The sequence below is a fragment of the Scyliorhinus canicula genome, chromosome 10, assembly GCF_902713615.1.
Source record: "Scyliorhinus canicula chromosome 10, sScyCan1.1, whole genome shotgun sequence".
Lineage (NCBI taxonomy): Eukaryota > Metazoa > Chordata > Chondrichthyes > Carcharhiniformes > Scyliorhinidae > Scyliorhinus > Scyliorhinus canicula.
This window is the reverse complement of record NC_052155.1, coordinates 97,969,683-97,988,002: the sequence shown is the minus strand read 5'-3', so window position 1 is coordinate 97,988,002 and position 18,320 is coordinate 97,969,683. Positions and strand designations below refer to the sequence as shown.

Genomic DNA, 18,320 nt, shown 5'->3' with positions numbered 1-18,320 from the left:
GGGGGTTGGGATTCATGTCACCTGACTCCCATCTCTCCACTTTGGCTTTGGCAAAGGGTATATATATTGCTTCGTCTGGGTTCCTCAGATTGTTAATGTTCCAACCGTTAAGAATTTGAAAGGAAGTTTGAAGGCTCCTTTGTCCAAGCAGATGACTCGGTTCTGGTTGGCCAGGCTTGGCTTATGAAAAGATGGCCTTTGTATAATTGCCTTTGAATTTGGTCTCTGCAGTCCACAGGGGTTGTCAGCATTTCTTCAGCGATAATGAGGCACAAGTCTTTAGGATACTGCCCCACTAGCCCTTTTGTTTAGGGTCACTGCCAGACATAGTTTGTCATTTTAAAAGGTCATTGTCCAGTTTTAAGATTTTAGAAATTAGCCATGAGGATATATATATATATATAAAATAAAAATTTAGCGTGAAGTCTTAGTCCCATTACAGTACACACTACAATAGTGCGGTCTCACCAAAGCTCTCAATTGCAGCAAGACTTCTTTGCTCCTGTACCCAAATTCTCTTGCAATAAAGGCCAACATACCTTTGAAGACTGCTCTGAAGAAGTCATATGGACTCGAAAGGTTAACACCATTTCTCTCTCCAGTGCTGCCAGACTTGATGAGTTTTTCCAGCATTTTCTGTCTTTATTCATTATACCATTTGCCTTTCTAATGGCTTGTTATACCTGTGTGTTAGCATTCAATAACTTCTTTAAGAGCATCTTAAATCTATGTACATCAAGTCAAGGAGATGACAGACGATGAGATTACAAATAGTGGCAGAATGCAATTCTGCAGCTGATGGCTCGCAGTGCATCAAGGACAGAGATCTGTGCTAAATCTATTCCATTTGGCATGGTCAAGTGTAGTGGAATGAAGGGTTAACAACATTTGTGCGGCCTGCGACTGCAAAATCCAAGCCAATGAGATCTGACATTTTCAATTTTCCACATAGACAGAAGCCAATGCATTTATCAGTCAATTTCAATTTACTTTTAGGTTTCGTATCTTATTTTGTATTTGGCATGACATCTTGTATTTTTGTTAAATAAATATTGATAAAAAAGTTTCTGATTTACAAAGCATGTGGAAATGTGCAAGTGCTTGTGCAGTCCCCTGCATGAGGTATAAACATCAGTCGTGGGAAATAACTGCCATCATATCTGGAACCTTGTCTGGGTAGTGCATTTCTATTTGAGTCATACACGGTGCAACACATTTGCTGTGATAAAAATTAGATCTTTTATTTTTTTATTATCATAACAGATTGATGATCTCTGTTGATGTAAAGAATTGGATTTTTTAAGAGCGTAAGACATTTTAAATAGGTGTAAATCTCGACTTCTATTGTGCTACCCAAAGAAGCCAAGTAGTTAAAAACTATTTCCAATAACGAGCGAGAAACGGGGGTTTGGGAGCTAACAGAATGGCATTTGGATTTATAAACATTCATTAAGGATAGTAACAACAGAAAGTGCGGAGTTGGAGCCAGTTATGATGAAAGATAACAGTTCTGAAAATGTCTACACAGATGCTGTCTGATGAGTATGTCCAGCATTTTCTGTCTTTTATTTCAAATTCGCAGTATTTTGCTTTTGGTAATATATATATTTTGGCAAACACGGGTCAGAAGTCCTCTTGAAAATAAAATCGTTTAATTTATTCGATGCTGCAGGAAAATGCCACCCATCGCAGTCACCCAACACACAGCCGTCCACCCACCCAGCCAACATGCACTGACAAACAAATCGGGCTAAATCTCATTTAAACACACACAGGGCCGATGATTATTTTCCACAGTTGTGCGAAAACACAGCTGCCATTGCGGAATGAACCGAGTTTGCAGCTGACCCAGAAACAGTTCCCGTTACCTTTACCCTGTGACCTATCGAGGACGTGGGTACGGAGCGCGGCGGTGGATTGTAGCAAGCGGAGGAAGTTGCTGTTTGATACTTGATGTGTAACAATTGTTGAGAAGGTGCGGGGCGGGCGCGCGCGCCGGGGGTCCAGTCTCCGGGGAGCTCGCTCTCTGGGATTAAAACCTGAGCCCGGGAAATACCTGCCTCGAGACACGTAAATCAGCAACAGCTGGGAGCAGACCTACCCTCCCTCCTGCCCCGGCTTCTGTACGGCCATGGCTCCCATGGGCATACGGTTGTCCCCGCTCGGCGTGGCCGTGTTTGCCTTGCTTGCTGTCGGAGTCCTCTACCATTTCTACTCGGGCTTTCTGGCCGGCCGGATCGCCATCTTCAGAAAGCTGCCCGGCACGGACAGGGTGGACCTGAGGGAACTGCTGGCGTTGTCGGTGGAAGCCGCCATGCGGGGAGGGGAGGAGGTGAAGCGAGTGATGGAAGGGGGTGAACTCAACGGGAAAAGCAAAGGGAAAACTAAGGAAGGAGTGGACGAGATGCTCACCACCGGGGACCTGCTGTCACATCAGATGATGTATAATTTGATTAAAAATACATTTCCAACCATACAGGTGAGCTCGGCAACAACAACCACGAAAGGCAATGCGGCAGAGAGAAAAAAACATATGGGAAAAGGGGGGGGGGGGGGGGGGTGCTTCTTGCGTTTCATTCATTCATTTCTTTCATTCATTCATTTATTTCTTTCATTCATTCGGCAATGTACTGCTTTGATGTTCCTCTGTTAATAGAGCATTCTACTTCCTCAGGTGAGTAAGTGTGGGTGGGAGCAACTTAAAACACTTGTATTTTGTCGGTACTGAGTGTAACAACTAATCACAGAAATGTTTTGAAAAGGTTTTCATTTAAAGTTCTCTACCCCTGTGATTTTTTTTTAGACACCCTTTCTAGTTTAAAATAGCCTCGACCAAAACAAGTGGATTCTTCAGAATGCATTAAAATTATTAGTTAAGCTATTCACTGTTGGCCATTTTGATTTGGCAAGCAGTAGTTTGATTTTTGGCTTGGATTCATTATATCCCAGGCCACAGCCATGACAAAACTATCTCCCATATTGTCAAAGGTACGTTGTTTTAGAGTCATAGAGTCACGGAAGGAAGCCATCTGGCCTAATGCGACAATACTGTCCCTCTGTAGAGTAATTCCAGTAAGTCGCATCTCCCTATTTTGTCTCTACTGCCCTACAGGTTTATTTCTCAAGTATGCATTCAATTTTCTTTCAAACATATCACTTGTCTTTGCTCCCAATATCTGAGTTGGCAGTAAGTCCCAGCTAATTCCCATTCACATGATTTTTAAAAATACATTTCCTCACATCTCTTCCACAAACCATAAATCCATATCGCTCAAGTTCTTGTACACTCAGCTAGTGGGAACAGCTTTTATTTGTCTACTTTATTTAAACCTGTCATAATCTTGTCCACCTCTATCATAACTTCTTGCAACCTCCTTTGCTCCAAAGAGAACAACCCCAGCTCCTCCAATCTAACATTGTAACTAATATTCCTCATCCGTGGAACCATATTGGTAAATCTCCTCTGCAACCTCTCAAGGACCCTCACACCCTTTCTAAAGTGTGGTGACCAACTTGGATGCAATACTTGAGTAGTGACCTAACCAGAGCTTTGCAAAGGTTCAGCATAACTTCCCAGTTTTGGCACTGAATAATTACTTAAGAAGCCCAGGATCTGATATGGTTTGCTAACTACTATCTCAATATGTATTGCTGCATTCAAAGATCTAGGCACATGAACCCCAGACCTCTCTGTCGCTGCATGTTCTTTAGAACTGCAATTTAGTCTGTATTACCTCTTCCCTATTCCTTCTGCCAAAAACAGTAGAATTGTCTGTCAGCTGGATCCTCCACTCTGCCGGCAGCGCATCCACGCCCACGGGTTTCCCGATGTCGTGTGGTGGCCGCAATGGGAAATCCATGGGGTGGAGGCATGCAAGAAAATGTGGCTGGTGGACTGGAGAATCCCACCCACAACATTTAATTACATCTGCCCGCTCTGCTAACCTAGCAAGGTGGTGTTCCAGTCGATTGGTTTTCTTAAAGTTTGATATCTTGGCAAATTTTGAACATGTTTCAGTGGCCCTACCACAGAACTTTGTCTGCTATCCTGCAGCCTGAAAGACAACCATTTACCATGCTTTGTTGTTTTCTGTCCTTGCACCACTTTCTTTCAAAGTTAGCACTGATCCTCCTATTCAATGAGTTTTAATTTTGTTAACCAGCCTTTTACGTGGTACTCAGTCAAATGATTTCTTAAAAATCTATACATCCACCACATTCCCTTCATCAACCAACTTGTTTATAAAAAGAGTTAAATTAGTTAAACATGATCCGTCTTATACTGAACAAATCTATGTTGTCCTTCCTTAATTAACTCAAATCTCTAATTGAATATTGCTTCTAAAACCTTACTCACCACTGATGTTAAACTGATTGGCCTGTAGTTCTTGGGAGTGGCCTTGCACCCTCTTTTGAATAAGGATGTCATATTTGTCACCTCACTTGTGGTTGAAATGTTATGGTAAATCCTTATACTCTCAACCCCACTCCCGTTGCAACTTGGGATGTTAGTTATCCAGACCAGAGGCTTATCAATTGTAAGCACGGCCAGCCTTTCTAGTACATGCTGCCTCTGAATTACCAATATTTTGTCAGGATTTTCTTCCTTGGTAAATAACTATATCAAGTGTACATTAAATAGTTTTGTCTAGCCTTCCCTGTTTGAGCATATATCTTCCCCCTTATCTATTACTACCTGCTTACTGTTTACGTACGGTAGAAGAATTTTGGGTCCCTTTTAATTCACTTGCTATTCTATTATATTCTCGCTTTGCCAGTCTTATTTTTCTTTTCACTTTCTCACTCAGCTATGTGACCTCGTTCAAAGACCAAAAATGCTGGACAATCCTGGGTCTTGGCTGTCCATCCATGAATCTGGATGACTCAAGTCATCCAGACTTGAAACACGATAGCACAGTGGTTGGCACAGTTGCTTCACAGCTCCAGGGTACCAGGTTCGATTCCCCGCTTGGTTCACTGTCTGTGTGGACTCTGCATGTTCTCCCTGTGCCTGCCTAGGTTTCCTCCGGGTGCTCTAGATTCTCCCACAGTCCAAAGATGTGCAGGTGAGGTGGTTTGATCATGATAAATTGCCCTTGGTGTCCAAAAAAGGTTGGGTGGGGTTACTAGCTTACGGGGAAGGGTGGAGGTGTGGGCAAGGATAGGGTTCTCTTTCCAAGGGCCGGTGCAGACTTGATGGGCTGAACGGCCTCCTTCTGCACTGCAAATTCTATGATACGTTAGCTCCGATCTCTCTCCACAATGCTGTCGGAGCTGATGAGATTGTCCAGCATTTTGTTTCCGATTCAAGTATCCGCAGTAATTTGATTTTATCTATGTGACCTGGTTCTTGCTTGAAGAATTTACCTGACATGCAGCCTCGCTCTTTTTGTTTAATCATATTCCCTGGCTCTGGGAATAATGCAGCTCTTACATTTTAATTTCCTCCTCAACTCCTCAAAGTCTTTACCATAGGAGCTCAATACCTGCTGTCTAAGTTGCTGGTACGGACGTACACCACAACTTCTGGCTTACTCCGTCCCAAGGCAGAATATACTGTACCCTCTCCGTAATACTCTGGCACCAGGGAGGCAGCACATATAGTTATAGAAACACTTCTCTGTTCCCTAACTATGGGATGTTCTAAAATGACTGCATTTATTTGCTTTTCTGTTCCCTATGCATCGCCCGTTGGCATTGCACTCCTTTAAGGTCTTGTTACTCCCAGCAGTCTCCAAAGCTGAGTATTGGTTTGAGAGTAACCCACACCCTGAAGTCTCCTGCACTTGCGACTCCTCTGGGTGGCCACCATCTACTGTCCTGAACACATTCTCCTGTAGGATGATCACCTCCTGGAACATACGATCCAGTAAATTCTTTGAATCCCTGATGTTCCACTATCTTTCAAGCTCGGAAACCACTTGAATGCCCTGAAGTTCTTACATGGTGCATGAATTGCAAGCAACAGGTCGCAGCTGTCTGCCCATGAACCTAAAAAAAAATCATATTCCTTCTGGTAGAATTTAGTTTGTACCTTGTTTAAACTATTAATTTTAATTATTGCATCTCGTCCAACTTTATGCTAATCTTATATATTGACTTACTGTTTATACTAACCCCAGCTGAATTTTAGAATTTCTGGCTCTTAGTTTAAACCAATGGCCAGTTTAGAGAGGGGAAAAAAAGAGAAATCTAAACCAACCAATATTTACCTGCTTTCCATCAAGTCAACTTTAAATTTTACTGGAATCCACTTTGATTCCTCCCAGGCTAGCTCTTTTTATCTCGGTCGGTCTCTCTCCTCGTCCGGGGTTCCTTCAACCGCTCCTCTACTTAGCGCCCCAGGTCATTTCAGTTCTTGCTTTTGGTCTCTGGCCCCCTCTACCACCACTCTTATTAACCACCTGCTCATCTCACTGGTTGTGAGCCTCCTCTGTCGCCACTCCATTTATCCCTGCTGCCTCGCTCCTTGTCCCAAAATAGAAGCTAATCCAACACCTGTTGAAATAAACCTACGTCCTGTGGTACTGTTCAGAGTCAACTTTTCTAGTCAACTTTCATTCCTCATCCAGTTCATTTAAAACAGAGTGACAGAGGTCATTCATCTCAGTTACTAAGTTTGAGGCTTTTCTCTGTACAGATTGTGAAGTTTTCTTCATATCATAGTAATCACAATCAATTAATTAATTTTAAAGTGTACAATGCTTTGAGATATCCGGAAGGGAAAAAAAAACTTTATTTGCAAGTTATTATTTTACTAAAGGTGAAAGTGGGTGTCTTCACACAGATGTGAAGTTTGCTACTACTGTAAATTGGAGTTGGAGTTCAGCCTGCTGAGTGAAATGGGGTAGATTTCTTTTCCTATGAATTGCTTCTGCCAACATTGAGTGTGAATGCATCCTTATATTACCAGGTTAGCGAAAATGTAGTTTAGTTCACAGGCACAAAATTCTTTTTAAACGATAAGTCTAGATTCTAATCCTTTTATCATTTGGGGATTTAAAAAAAAACATGGTTTGAAAGCAGATATGAAAAATACATGTTGTTTAATTTCTAACTTTTAAACATAAAGAAAAGTTGCAGGTTGTATTAAGATAATTTGTACAACATCAGAGCTCCAAAGTGTTCTATAGCCAATTAAATGTCTTTAAAATGTAACCACTGCAGTATGAAAATACAGTCACTAATTCCCACACATCAAGTTCCCACAAATAGCAATGAGCTGCATCCGGGACAGGTTATCTATTTTAGGATTGTTGATTGAGGGATAAATATTGGCCAGAATATAGCGATAATTTACCTGCCTTTATTTGAATAATAATCAGATCTTTACTATCCAACTGAGAGGGCAGACCGGACCTCAGATTAATGTCTAATCTTAAAGACAATAATACCTCTGATAGCGGAACACTCCCTCCGTGGTGTCAGTCTGCAACTGGTGCGTAACTTGAACCTCTGACCTTCTGAGACTTGAGGTGAGAATACTACCACTGGGTCAATAATGAGTTTTTCTTTTTTATTTTCAAAACCATATTTGGTATGCAGGGGTTAGTACATATATTTCCATTAATAGATTGACAACAGTTTCTGAACAAAAGTTCTAAGTTACAGTAGCCCAGATGAATTAATTATTATTGATCGTGATTAATGTCAGTTTGGTGCTTTTGCTAGTATTACTTTGGATTCAGCCATAGAAAACCTACCATTTCAAAGGGGGGGGGGAGGGGGGGGGGGCGTAATAGCCTCCTTTTGTGACTTTTAGTGAACTCCCTTTGCCTATGTAAATTACTAATTAATTTTGATTAGTGGTGTAACTGCCACAAAATGATCAAATATTGTTTTAAAATGTCCATTTTTAAAGTTACGAGGACACCTTAGTGGACACCTTAAACACAGACAATGAATAAATATTAAGTAATTTTATTTATGATGCATAATGTATTATGATATTGGCTTTTTACTTTCTGGCACAATAAGGGGTTAGATCTTGGCATTTTTTGGAATAAGCCCAAACACTCATGGATTTCTTTTTTAAAAAATAAATTTAGAGTACCCAATTATTTTGACCAATTAAGGGGCAATTTAGCATGGCCAATCCACCTACCCTGCTCATCTTTGGGTGTGGGGGTGAAACCTACGCAGACACAGGAAAAATGTGCAAACTCCACATGGACAGTGACCCAGGGCTGGGATTCGGATCCTCAGTGCCGTAGGCTGCAGTGCTAACTACTGTGCCACGTGCTGCCTTCACTCGTGGATTTCTAAGCATCTGGTTGGCCTCTGTGCCAAAGGTGCAGATCACCGAAAAATTCTTATCTAGTATTTTAAGAGTCTGACAACACAGCTCTCAAATCAGTCATGATCAAAAGGGCAGAATCTGCAGCATTAAATCACAATAACAAGTCGGAAAACTAACAAGAGGTTAATAAAATACTGACTCGGATCTAAATACTCAGTAAGTTCCATAACTCCAATTGCATAAATTCAATTGATGATTTGATCCAAGCATCTTTATGAGAATTAATTCCAGGATAAGTTGAATCATTCTTTTTCTTATGTACTGACTTTTGTAACTAAAGCAGTTTAGGATTTTATATCACTTGTATCTACTATATGTTGACAGAAGTGCCCGGTGTCCTTCCACTGCTCTGCTGCATATTGTAATTCCCAAACATCAATTGGCTCAGAATATTTATTTCAAATATAAATTGAAATGCTGCCGATGAAATAAAAGTTCTAGGGTTACTCTTTCCCCAGAACCATTTTCAGAATATGAAAAATGGAGAGTCACGTAATGTGAGCGCGGGAGTGGTTGTGTTTTCGTAATCTCTGCTCTGTTCACCTTTTAATTTTTTATTTTATCCTGATGCACATTTCTTATTTGCTTTCTGTTGGGTTACCTGATATGTCCCTGGAGTTCCTGATTGCTTGTTCGTGGTGGTCGGAGTGGGCTGGGGTTAAACCCAGCTTGCAGTGGTGCAGTTGCTGCCGAGTGGACTCTCGCTTCGGTAGTGCCGTGTGCATATGGGTGATGGCCGCCTTTAGAAATGTTGTCTTGATTGAATATCCCGACTCTGCAATGCAGGTTATTAGAGGTCACTTTGAAGAATTATGGGGTACCATTGGGAGAGCATGGGAGGCACATGAGTTCTTGCACTTGAAAGAGCACCTTCCCTGATGAGGGCCCACCTTCATGCTGTCGAGATCCTACTGCATGTTGTGTCGTTTATCCTGACCCATTTGAGAGGTAAGGGCTGGGAAAAGTGTGTTTGTGAGCTTGGCCCATCGTGTGTTGGTTGACATGTTTTGGTCATCTTGATTTGGAGACTGGGTGTATCGGATTCAATGGAGCACATCAAATTCGATCTTCGAGGCCAGTGTTCGGTTGGGCCCACAGATCGCTGGTCCTATTGTCCAATTCTCAATGCTAGTTCTTGGGGGTTGGCGGTGGGTGAGCAGGTCAAGTCGTACCCCCAGGGCCAGGGCCTAGGCTGTAGATCGCCTGGTATAGGAGAGATGGCACGGTAGAAGTGATGGTGCCTCATGCTTCGATCATTAGAATCAAGAGAGATCCTGAAGTGTGCTTGCTAATTGTGGTTTATCCTTTATCTTGTGCAATATGGATGGTGTATTTATCTTGCAATTAATCCTGCAATTATTCTGTACTCCTGACTGTTACTCCCTTGTGATTATGTTGTTGATTAAGGGAGTGCAAGATGTGAGCACGAGGGCAGGTGTTGTTGAATATCCTGTTCTAGCAAAAACATAGGGGCTGTTTAACACAGGGCTAAATCGCTGGCTTTGAAAGCAGGCCAGCAGCACGGTTCGATTCCCGTAACAGCCTCCCCGAACAGGTGCCAGAATGTGGTGACTAGGGGCTTTTCACAGTAACTTCATTTGAAGCCTACTCGTGACAATAAGCAAATTTCATTTTCATTGAGTCAAACATGTGGAGTGTGATCTGTGCATCGTTTACTCCATTTTGTTATTATATCTTATAATTCTTGTGGTTGTGAAAGGGGAGTGTTTTGTTTATGTCACCCCCTATGTTGTTTGAGGAAGGTATGTGTGTGTGTACGTACACTTGTACTCATGTATGCATGTATGCTGAGCTGTCTTATTACTTTGTGGCATTATTTTCTAAAATGTGAACATTAATAAAAATACTCTTTTAGAAAGAATGTCAAAAACAGCACTTGCAAAAGTCATTGAATGGTTCCAGCACAGGAAGGGGCCATTCGACCTGTCTTGTCCAAGCCAGCTGTCTGCAAGAGCCACTCGCCGCGTCCCATTCCCCGGCCTTTTCTTCATAGCCTTGCAATTTGTTTCTATTCAGATAATTATCAAATTCTCTTTTGAAATCTACAGCACATACCTGAGCAATTCATCCTACAATCCAACCATTTGCTGTACCAAAAGGTTTTTTCCTCATGTTGCCTAAATCAGTGTCCTCTGGTTCTTGATCCCTCTGCCAGCAAGAACAGTTTCACCATGTGTTCTCTCTGCTTGAACAATATTTGATCATGCTTGATTACTATTTGCTTCCAAGTGCATTCTTAATTCCAAAGATTTTGACCCAATAAAGTTGAAGGAATGATGACATCTGTGGAAATGGAATGCCATTAATGGGCTGTTCCGTTACATTGTTGTTCTTCCTTAGGTGTTCATTGAACAGCCGTGCTTGGCTTTCATGTTTTCTTTAACTTTTTTAATAAGAAGGAACTCTTTTCTCACTTGCTCCATTGTGCGTATTGTAGCAAACCCTGGGCGCGATTCTCCGCACTCACGACGGGGGGGAGAATAGCGGGCGGGGCAAATTTACGGCGACGCTGGTCCGACGCCCTCCCGCTATTCTCCCCCCCCCCACGCCCGTCCCCCGACCACGAATCGCTGCTCGCCCGTTTTTTTTACGGCGAGCAGCGATTCTCCCCTGGCTGATGGGCCCAATTTCCAAGGCCTTTACGGCCGTTCATTCACGAATTTGAATACATCTGCTATACAAGTTTGTGAAAACGGCGCCCAACGTGCCGTTCTGCACAACCGTGCAACCGATTGGCACGGCCGCGGTGGCATGGGCATGGGCAGCGGGTACTTACCCCGCGCACCGTTGTTACTCCGCCGCCCCGCTGGATCAGTCCGCGGGCGCGGCTGAAGGGCATTACGACCGCGCATGCGTGGGTCTAACGCATATGCGCGGATGACGTCATCCGCGCATGCACGGGTTGGAGGAGTCCAATCCGCGCATGCGCGGCTGACGTCATCAATGCGTCAGCCGTCGCTAACTGGCGCGCGGGCTTAACAAAATTTGTTAAGCCCGCGATGCCGTAGTTCACGGGGCCGCGATGCTAGCCCCGACCGGGGAGCAGAATCGTGTCCCGGGCGGGGGCTCGGAGGCTGCTGTGAAACACGGCCGTTTTCGTGGCAGCCTTCACGACCCGCCGCCCTTTGGGGAGAATCGCGCCCCCTATTTTATCTGCATAAAAAGGGCGTACTTCACAGACGTTACCATGTGGCACAACAGGAGAAACCCATAAGACATAGGAGCAGAATTAGATCATTCGGCCCATCGAGTCTGCTCCGCCATTCAATCATGGCTGATATTTTTCTCATCCCATTCACCTGCCTTCTCCCCATAAGCCCTGATCCCCTTATTAATCATGAACCTATCTATCTCTGTCTTAAAGACACTCTGTGATTTGGCCTCCACAGCATTCTGTGGCAAAGAGTTCCACAGATTCACCACCCTCTGGCTGAAGAAATTCCTCCTCATCTCTGTTTTAAAGGATTGTCCCTTTAGTCTGAGATTGTGTCCTCTGGTTCTAGTTTTTTCTGCAAGTGGAAACATCCTCTCCACATCCACTTTATCCAGGCCTTGCAGTATCCTGTAAGTTTCAGTCAGGATACCCCCTCATCTTTCTAAACTCCCAACGGATACAGACCCAGAGTCTTCAACTGTTCCTCATACATTCCTCTTCATTCCAGGGATCATTCTTGTGAACCTCCTCTCGACCCTTTCCAAGGCCAGCACATTCTTCCTTGGATATGGGGCCCAAAACTGCTCACAATACTCCAAATGGGGTCTGACCAGAGCCTGAACAGTCTCAAGAAGTACATCCCTGCTCTTGTATTCCAACCCTCTCAACGTGAATGCTGACATTGCATTTGCCTTCCAAACTGCCGACTGAACCTGCATGTTAACCTGAAGAGAATCTTGAACAAGGGCATCCAAGTCCCTTTGTGCTTCTTATTTCCTAAGCATTTCCCCATTTAGAAAATAGTCTCTGCCTCCATTCCTCCTCCCAATGTGCATAACCTCACACTTTACTACATTGTATTCCATCTGCCACTTATTTGCCCACTCTCCTAGTTTGTCCAAGTCCTTCTGCACTCCTCCTGCGTCCTCAGTACCACCTGTCCCTCTACATATCTTGGTATCATTTGCAAACTTAGCAAAAGTACTTTCAGTTCCTTCTTCCAGATCATTAATGTATATTGTGAGCAGTTGTGGTCCCAGCACCAATCCCTGAGGCACACCATTAGTCACCAGCTACCTTCCTCACTCTCTGCGAGGAACCTCGGTCAAATTGTGTTCACAGTATATATTTAAATAAACTTTTCACATCAGATTTGAATCTCCCATTTTTTTTTCCTGCATCCTTGTCAGAATTGGAAAGGAAATTGGAAAGTGAAGGAAAAGCAGTGAGAAAGCCTACTAGTATATCTCTGTTGGCATCTTTTCATTTTCTGAGATGATGGTTTAGGTCCTGGTGGTCCAACTCCATGTTAAACATCACCTGGCGGGGCTCAGGAGTTCACTCTGGCATAGCAACCTCTACTGTACTTGTTGCAAATGAGAACAATGGGCTCAGATTCAGATGATGAAGGTACCCCACCCCCCTCCTGCCCGAGTTCTCTGGGTTCTGATTAGACAGTAGCTTTTTTTCTTTCACCTCACCTCTTATATCCATCGAATCCCTGCAGTGCAGAAGGCAGGCATTCGGCCCACCAAGTCTGCACTGACCCACTGAAAGATGACCCTACCTTGGCCCACTCCCCACCCTAACCCCATAATGCCACCTAACCTGCACATCTCTGGACACAAAGGGCAATTTTAGCATGGCCAATCCACCTAGCCTGCACACCTTTGTACTGTGGGAGGGAAACCACATCAACCAGAGGAAATCCACGAACACACAGGAAGTGCAAACTCCCCACAGGCCGTCACCCAGGGGCAGAATTGAACTTGGGTCCCTGGCGCTGTGAGGCAACCGTGCTAACCACTAGGCCAGCATGCCACCCATAAGAAACAACAGCGAAGGGCTTGTCTGCGATTTGAACTCGGAACCTCTCACAAGTTCTCTGATTGCAACACCCAAAGCAAGAATCATATCCCTCGACCAATGAGCCAGCGCTCTTCTAATGGATCTCCAGACAGTGACCGTTTGACGTCACGGTCATCAGTAACTGTCTCCCAATTTCTGTGTCAAAATTCACCATCTTCATACTCGCTAGCTAATGCCCTTGGAGCAGAGGTATTGATGTGAAGCTGGTCATGACCTGGTGACCAGTTCACCACACAGAAGTTTGGGTATAAACTCTCATCCACCTGATGAATGTGGCTTGAGCCAGCGCAGACATCATTGGATTAGTGATGAGTGTATGCTGATGAAACTAGCATGCCCCAGGAGATGGTGCTACCTCTACTACACTAGCAGTCACGGGTTTGAACATTCAAATCTTGGAATGGTCCTCCAAGTCCAGTATTTGATCCAGAGGCTGGAGTGCTGCCAGCTGAGCCAAATTTTTCTTATACACGAGGCAATTGTCTCTGAATTCAGAAGTTATGTCTTCCTATTCCTATTTCCTTGAGAGGTTCATCAACTTGAACAGATTGTTTGGATTAACTTCATCAAATAGATTCATCATTTTGAATATTTTTGTTACAACATGTAAACACCCCATCTCTCAAAACAAGATTGAGCTTAGCTTCCTAGTTTTTCTCTGGAACTTGGGTTCCTAAACCTGGATGTTTCCTGTTTATCCTATTCTGCACCTTGGGGACTGCAATATCCACTACAATACAGTATTGCCTTTCGGTGGATTCTCAAACAAATAGCACCATCTTTATCTGACTTTTGTAAAGACCATTAGGTCTAGTCTTTTTTCCCAGGAATTAATTGATGGAGAGCTCTCCCCTCATATCCTTTAATTCTTCTGTAATTGAAATGTATTCGATTTTCTGGAACTAGTTTTTGCTGTCTGTTTTGGGTTCCAATTTCCTCATTTTAAGCTGAATTTATGTCTCAAAGTTATTTGTTTTTTTTTTATGTTTACTGCGTGCATTCTTGTGCAAATCTCTTACTTGGATAACTGACACTAACACATTATCTGGTCAGCAGCAATGCAGGAAGTTAAAAACACTGCTGATCCTTAACTTTTAATATGAATTTTCAGATTGTGAAATTAATGGTTTTATTTGAATGAAGACAGAAGCTAAAGTATCTTAAGCTTTCAAAAGCATTTGCATTTGCAAAAATTTGGATTTTTTTAAATTTAGAAAATAAATAATATTCCACAAATATAAAACCAGCTTCTCGGGACTAATAATTATAAATATTAATGCACCATTAAAACAACTAATTTAAAGGGTGCATCTATATAGTGTCAGTGACAGTAGTGTTAGATTGTTTGGAGACTTGAGTGGAGAGATGGCAGATGGAGTTTAATCCGGACAAATGTGAGGTAATGCATTTGGAAGGTCTAATGCAGGTAGGGAATATACAGTGAATGGTAGAAACCCTCAAGAGTATTGACAGTCAGAGGTCTAGGTGTACAGGTCTACAGGTCACTGAAAGGGGCAACACAGGTGGAGAAGGTAATCAAAAAGGCAAACAACATGCTTGCCTTCATTGGCAAGCATGCCGTATGCCTTCTTGATTACCCGAGTATAAGAATTGGCAAGTCATGTTGCAGCTGTATATAACCTTAGTTAGGCCACACTTGGAGAGATTTACCAGGATGTTGCCTGGTATGGAGGGCATTAGCTATGAGGAGCGGTTGAATAAACTCTGTTTGTTCTCACTGGAACGACGGAGGTTGAGGGGCGACCTGATAGAGGTCTACAAAACTATGAGGGCATAGACAGAGTGGATAGTCAGAGGCTTTTCCCCAGGGTAGCGGGGTGAATTACTGGGGGACATAGGTTTGAGGTGCGAGGCAAGTTTAGAGGAGATGTATGAGGCAAGTTTTTTTTACACAGAGGGTAGTGGGTGCTTGGAACTCGCTGCCGGAGGAGGTGGTGGAAGCAGGGACGATAATGACATTTAAGGGGCATCTTGACAAATACATGAATAGGATGGGAATAGAGGGATACGGACCCAGGAAGTGTAAAAGATTTTAGTTTAGACGGGCAGCATGATCGGCACAGGCTTGGAGGGCCGAAGGGCCTGTTCCTGTGCTGTACTTTTCTTTGTTCTTTGTTCTTTGGCATTAGCAGCGTAAAGTTGGAAGTTTTTGATTTGTTGATGACTTGGGGATTGTATGCTGAGAGAACCTCAGCAGCATATTCTTTGGAGTAACGTAGAAACACTAACAGAAACCTCTGGATTGCTGCATAATTCTGCACATATGTGGACTCCTGAAGTTTCTGTCCATCTCAGTGAAGGAGTGAAATTACAAGATCTGGACCATTGTAATAATGGCGCCCTTCCAGGCTAGATTTTCCTCTCCAACACAGTTCATTCAACCTTGTGCTCTCATGGATGGTTTTTACATTTGGAAATTGTGAATGTGGGATTACTCATTTTTTTCTGGTATTTTCCTTCCCGCTGAAAGTGTTTTTCATCTCCTCCCCAGAAGGTGCAACTTTACGCTAGTGTGCAATTTTCATAGGTAATAGCAATCCTCTAGAACTTACTTCAGTGGCCATTCTTCATGCAAGTGCCAAGATGTGAATTAAGCTACGTTCTTGCTTGTTGGAAGGCATCATGAGCCTGTCCTGAATAAAGAGTGAGATGTCTACAGTACAGAAGAAAACCATTGAACCAGATCTTGATCGGAAAAGGCTGCATCTGTGGGGAGGGGATGTTGTGGTGATTGTGGTGGAGTCTTCTTCAAGGAAGCCGAGAGTCCTTGCACAGTGTTTTTTTCGTGTAAGTTCCACACTGGAAGTCATTCTGGTTGACAGGCATGGCTTCCAGCTAGGAAAGGAGCAAGCCACAAAACGGGCAAAAAGCCTGCAGCTGCTACTGAGGGTGCATTTGTTTGGGGTTGGGGGGTGGGGTGGTGGATGATGGGCTGCAGTTGCAATCCTTAAATCCGTTAACCATCTGATTATGAGGTGCGGGGGAGCTTGGGGGGGGGGGGGGGGGGGGGGGGGGGGACATTTTCCATCGCATTGATCGACAAGCAATGCTGTAAAGATACTTGCCTTCTCCCTTATGCTGCTGGGCTTGTGCAATTTGACGGTCAGAGTTAAACTTGCCAACCAACTTAAATCTGGGGTTGCCAGTCTTGGTACAATATGAAATAGTATCCTGCTTCTTGGGAGGGGCTTGGTTGCCTGTTTCTTTTCCCAACTCTTTTGAACCTGTCATTCTTGGGTTAGGGTCAGGTTTTTAACATCGCGCCTGACGCACCTAATTTTTTGGGAATAAGATTTAGTCCGTTCTGTCTGGTGGCTAGAACCTTCTAATAATCGTACTGCCAAGCTTTCTCACCATTGCCCGATTGGTTTTCTCTGTTTGAATAATTCATCAATTTTTCTCTGGAGGAGTTCTAATTTATGGGGTTTATAAGATTATTATATTTTGCATTTTAGTCCTGCTTGTCCTCTCTAATCCTCTGCTCTATTAGTTTAAGAGCTGCTCCACTGCCCTGTGTACCCAATATCCTAAGAAGTTGAACCTTTCACTTATAACTTTGGGGCCTTGTTAGATTTCTTGAAATAGCTAGCATGTAGTACAGGTATAAGTATAGAGATTATCTTACTTGAACTCTTGTTTTTTTCAATCTAATGCCCAACTCCATAAATGCACTCTGCAAGACCTCCAGTACAGTACGTCTTTACGTATTTCATTGGTTCCAATGTGCAGCATTATTTTTGGTTGCTCCCACTCGATTTTTCAAAATGTTCCACCCATTCCATGATTTTCCTTCACTTTGTGCCAAAGCAACAGCATGCTTCTTGGGCCATCTTCTTTTTGTAGTCTACTTGTTTCTCATAAAATCATAGAATTTACAGTGCAGAAGGAGGCCATTCAGCCCATCGAGTCTGCACCGGCCCTTGGAAAGAGCGCCCTACCTAAGCCACACACCTCCACCCTATCCCCTTTATCCCTGTAACCCAACCTAATCTTTTTGGACACTAAGGGCAATTTAGAATGGCCAATCCACCTAACCTGCACACCTTTGGACTGTGGGAGGAAACCGGAGCACCCGGAGGAAACCCATGCACACAAGGGGAGAATATGCAGACTCCATACAGACAGTGACCCAAGCCGGGAATGAAACCTGGGACCATGGAGCTGTGAAGCAACTGTGCTAACCACTATGCAACCATGCTGCCTGTACTTCTCACACCCTGGGTAGTGTCCACTGTGTTATATTGCTCAGGACCATCACCTTCTAATTGCTGTCACTGTCTCACTCGTCCAATATTATTCACCTATTGAACGGATCAAGTTGCTCGGCTGTCCCTGCACCTGTGTGTCTTGCCACTCTCTGCTGCCCCTGACAAATGGTCACCGACTTCTCTCTTTAAATACAGCACTTGTGTCCTGAACCATCTACCACTTTTTTTTTTGAGTGTACGAAACCTTTTACGATGCTGCAGACTGGCTGGCTACTGTTAAATACAAGAGGTTTTTTTTTTGCTCAAGAGTATTAATTTTGGTGCACATAGTGCAAATGTGTTGATAGACTTAAAATCCATGATGGTACTATCACAATTCATTAAAAATCATGAGGGTCCCCAGCATTGTCATTCAAACATTTCTAACTTAAAAATGAAGATAGCTTGAATCTGAACTGCTAAAACACAACTGTTTAATCACTTCATATAAGCATGAAGAAAAAATCCTAACCAACCATACTTAAAGCTGAACTCCTGCCTCGGTTGCAGTCCAACGTCTCCTGGCCGTCTCTCACTACAGGATCACCTGAGAGTTTGAGTACTTCGAACAGAGATCATTGGAGTGGGATCAGCAGAGGCAAATCTGGCTCATTCCTCTAACCCCCGTCAAACTAACCTAGAATAACTGCAGTATTACTATATTGAGTGAGATATGCTAACTCATTGCAGAGCAAATCTCCATCTTCCG

At 43.4% G+C, this 18,320-nt stretch overlaps 1 protein-coding gene across 1 annotated transcript in view; it reads left to right on the top strand.

Moving 5' to 3' along the window:
* Nucleotides 1–1,881: 1,881 nt before the first annotated feature.
* The window catches only part of LOC119972538 (inositol monophosphatase 3-like), a 29,137-nt gene continuing 12,698 nt past the window's right edge, over nt 1,882–18,320 (top strand). The window contains 1 exon segment of the mRNA XM_038809402.1: nt 1,882–2,483. Within this exon segment, the coding sequence (XP_038665330.1) occupies nt 2,132–2,483 (352 nt within the window). The 5' untranslated portion in view covers nt 1,882–2,131.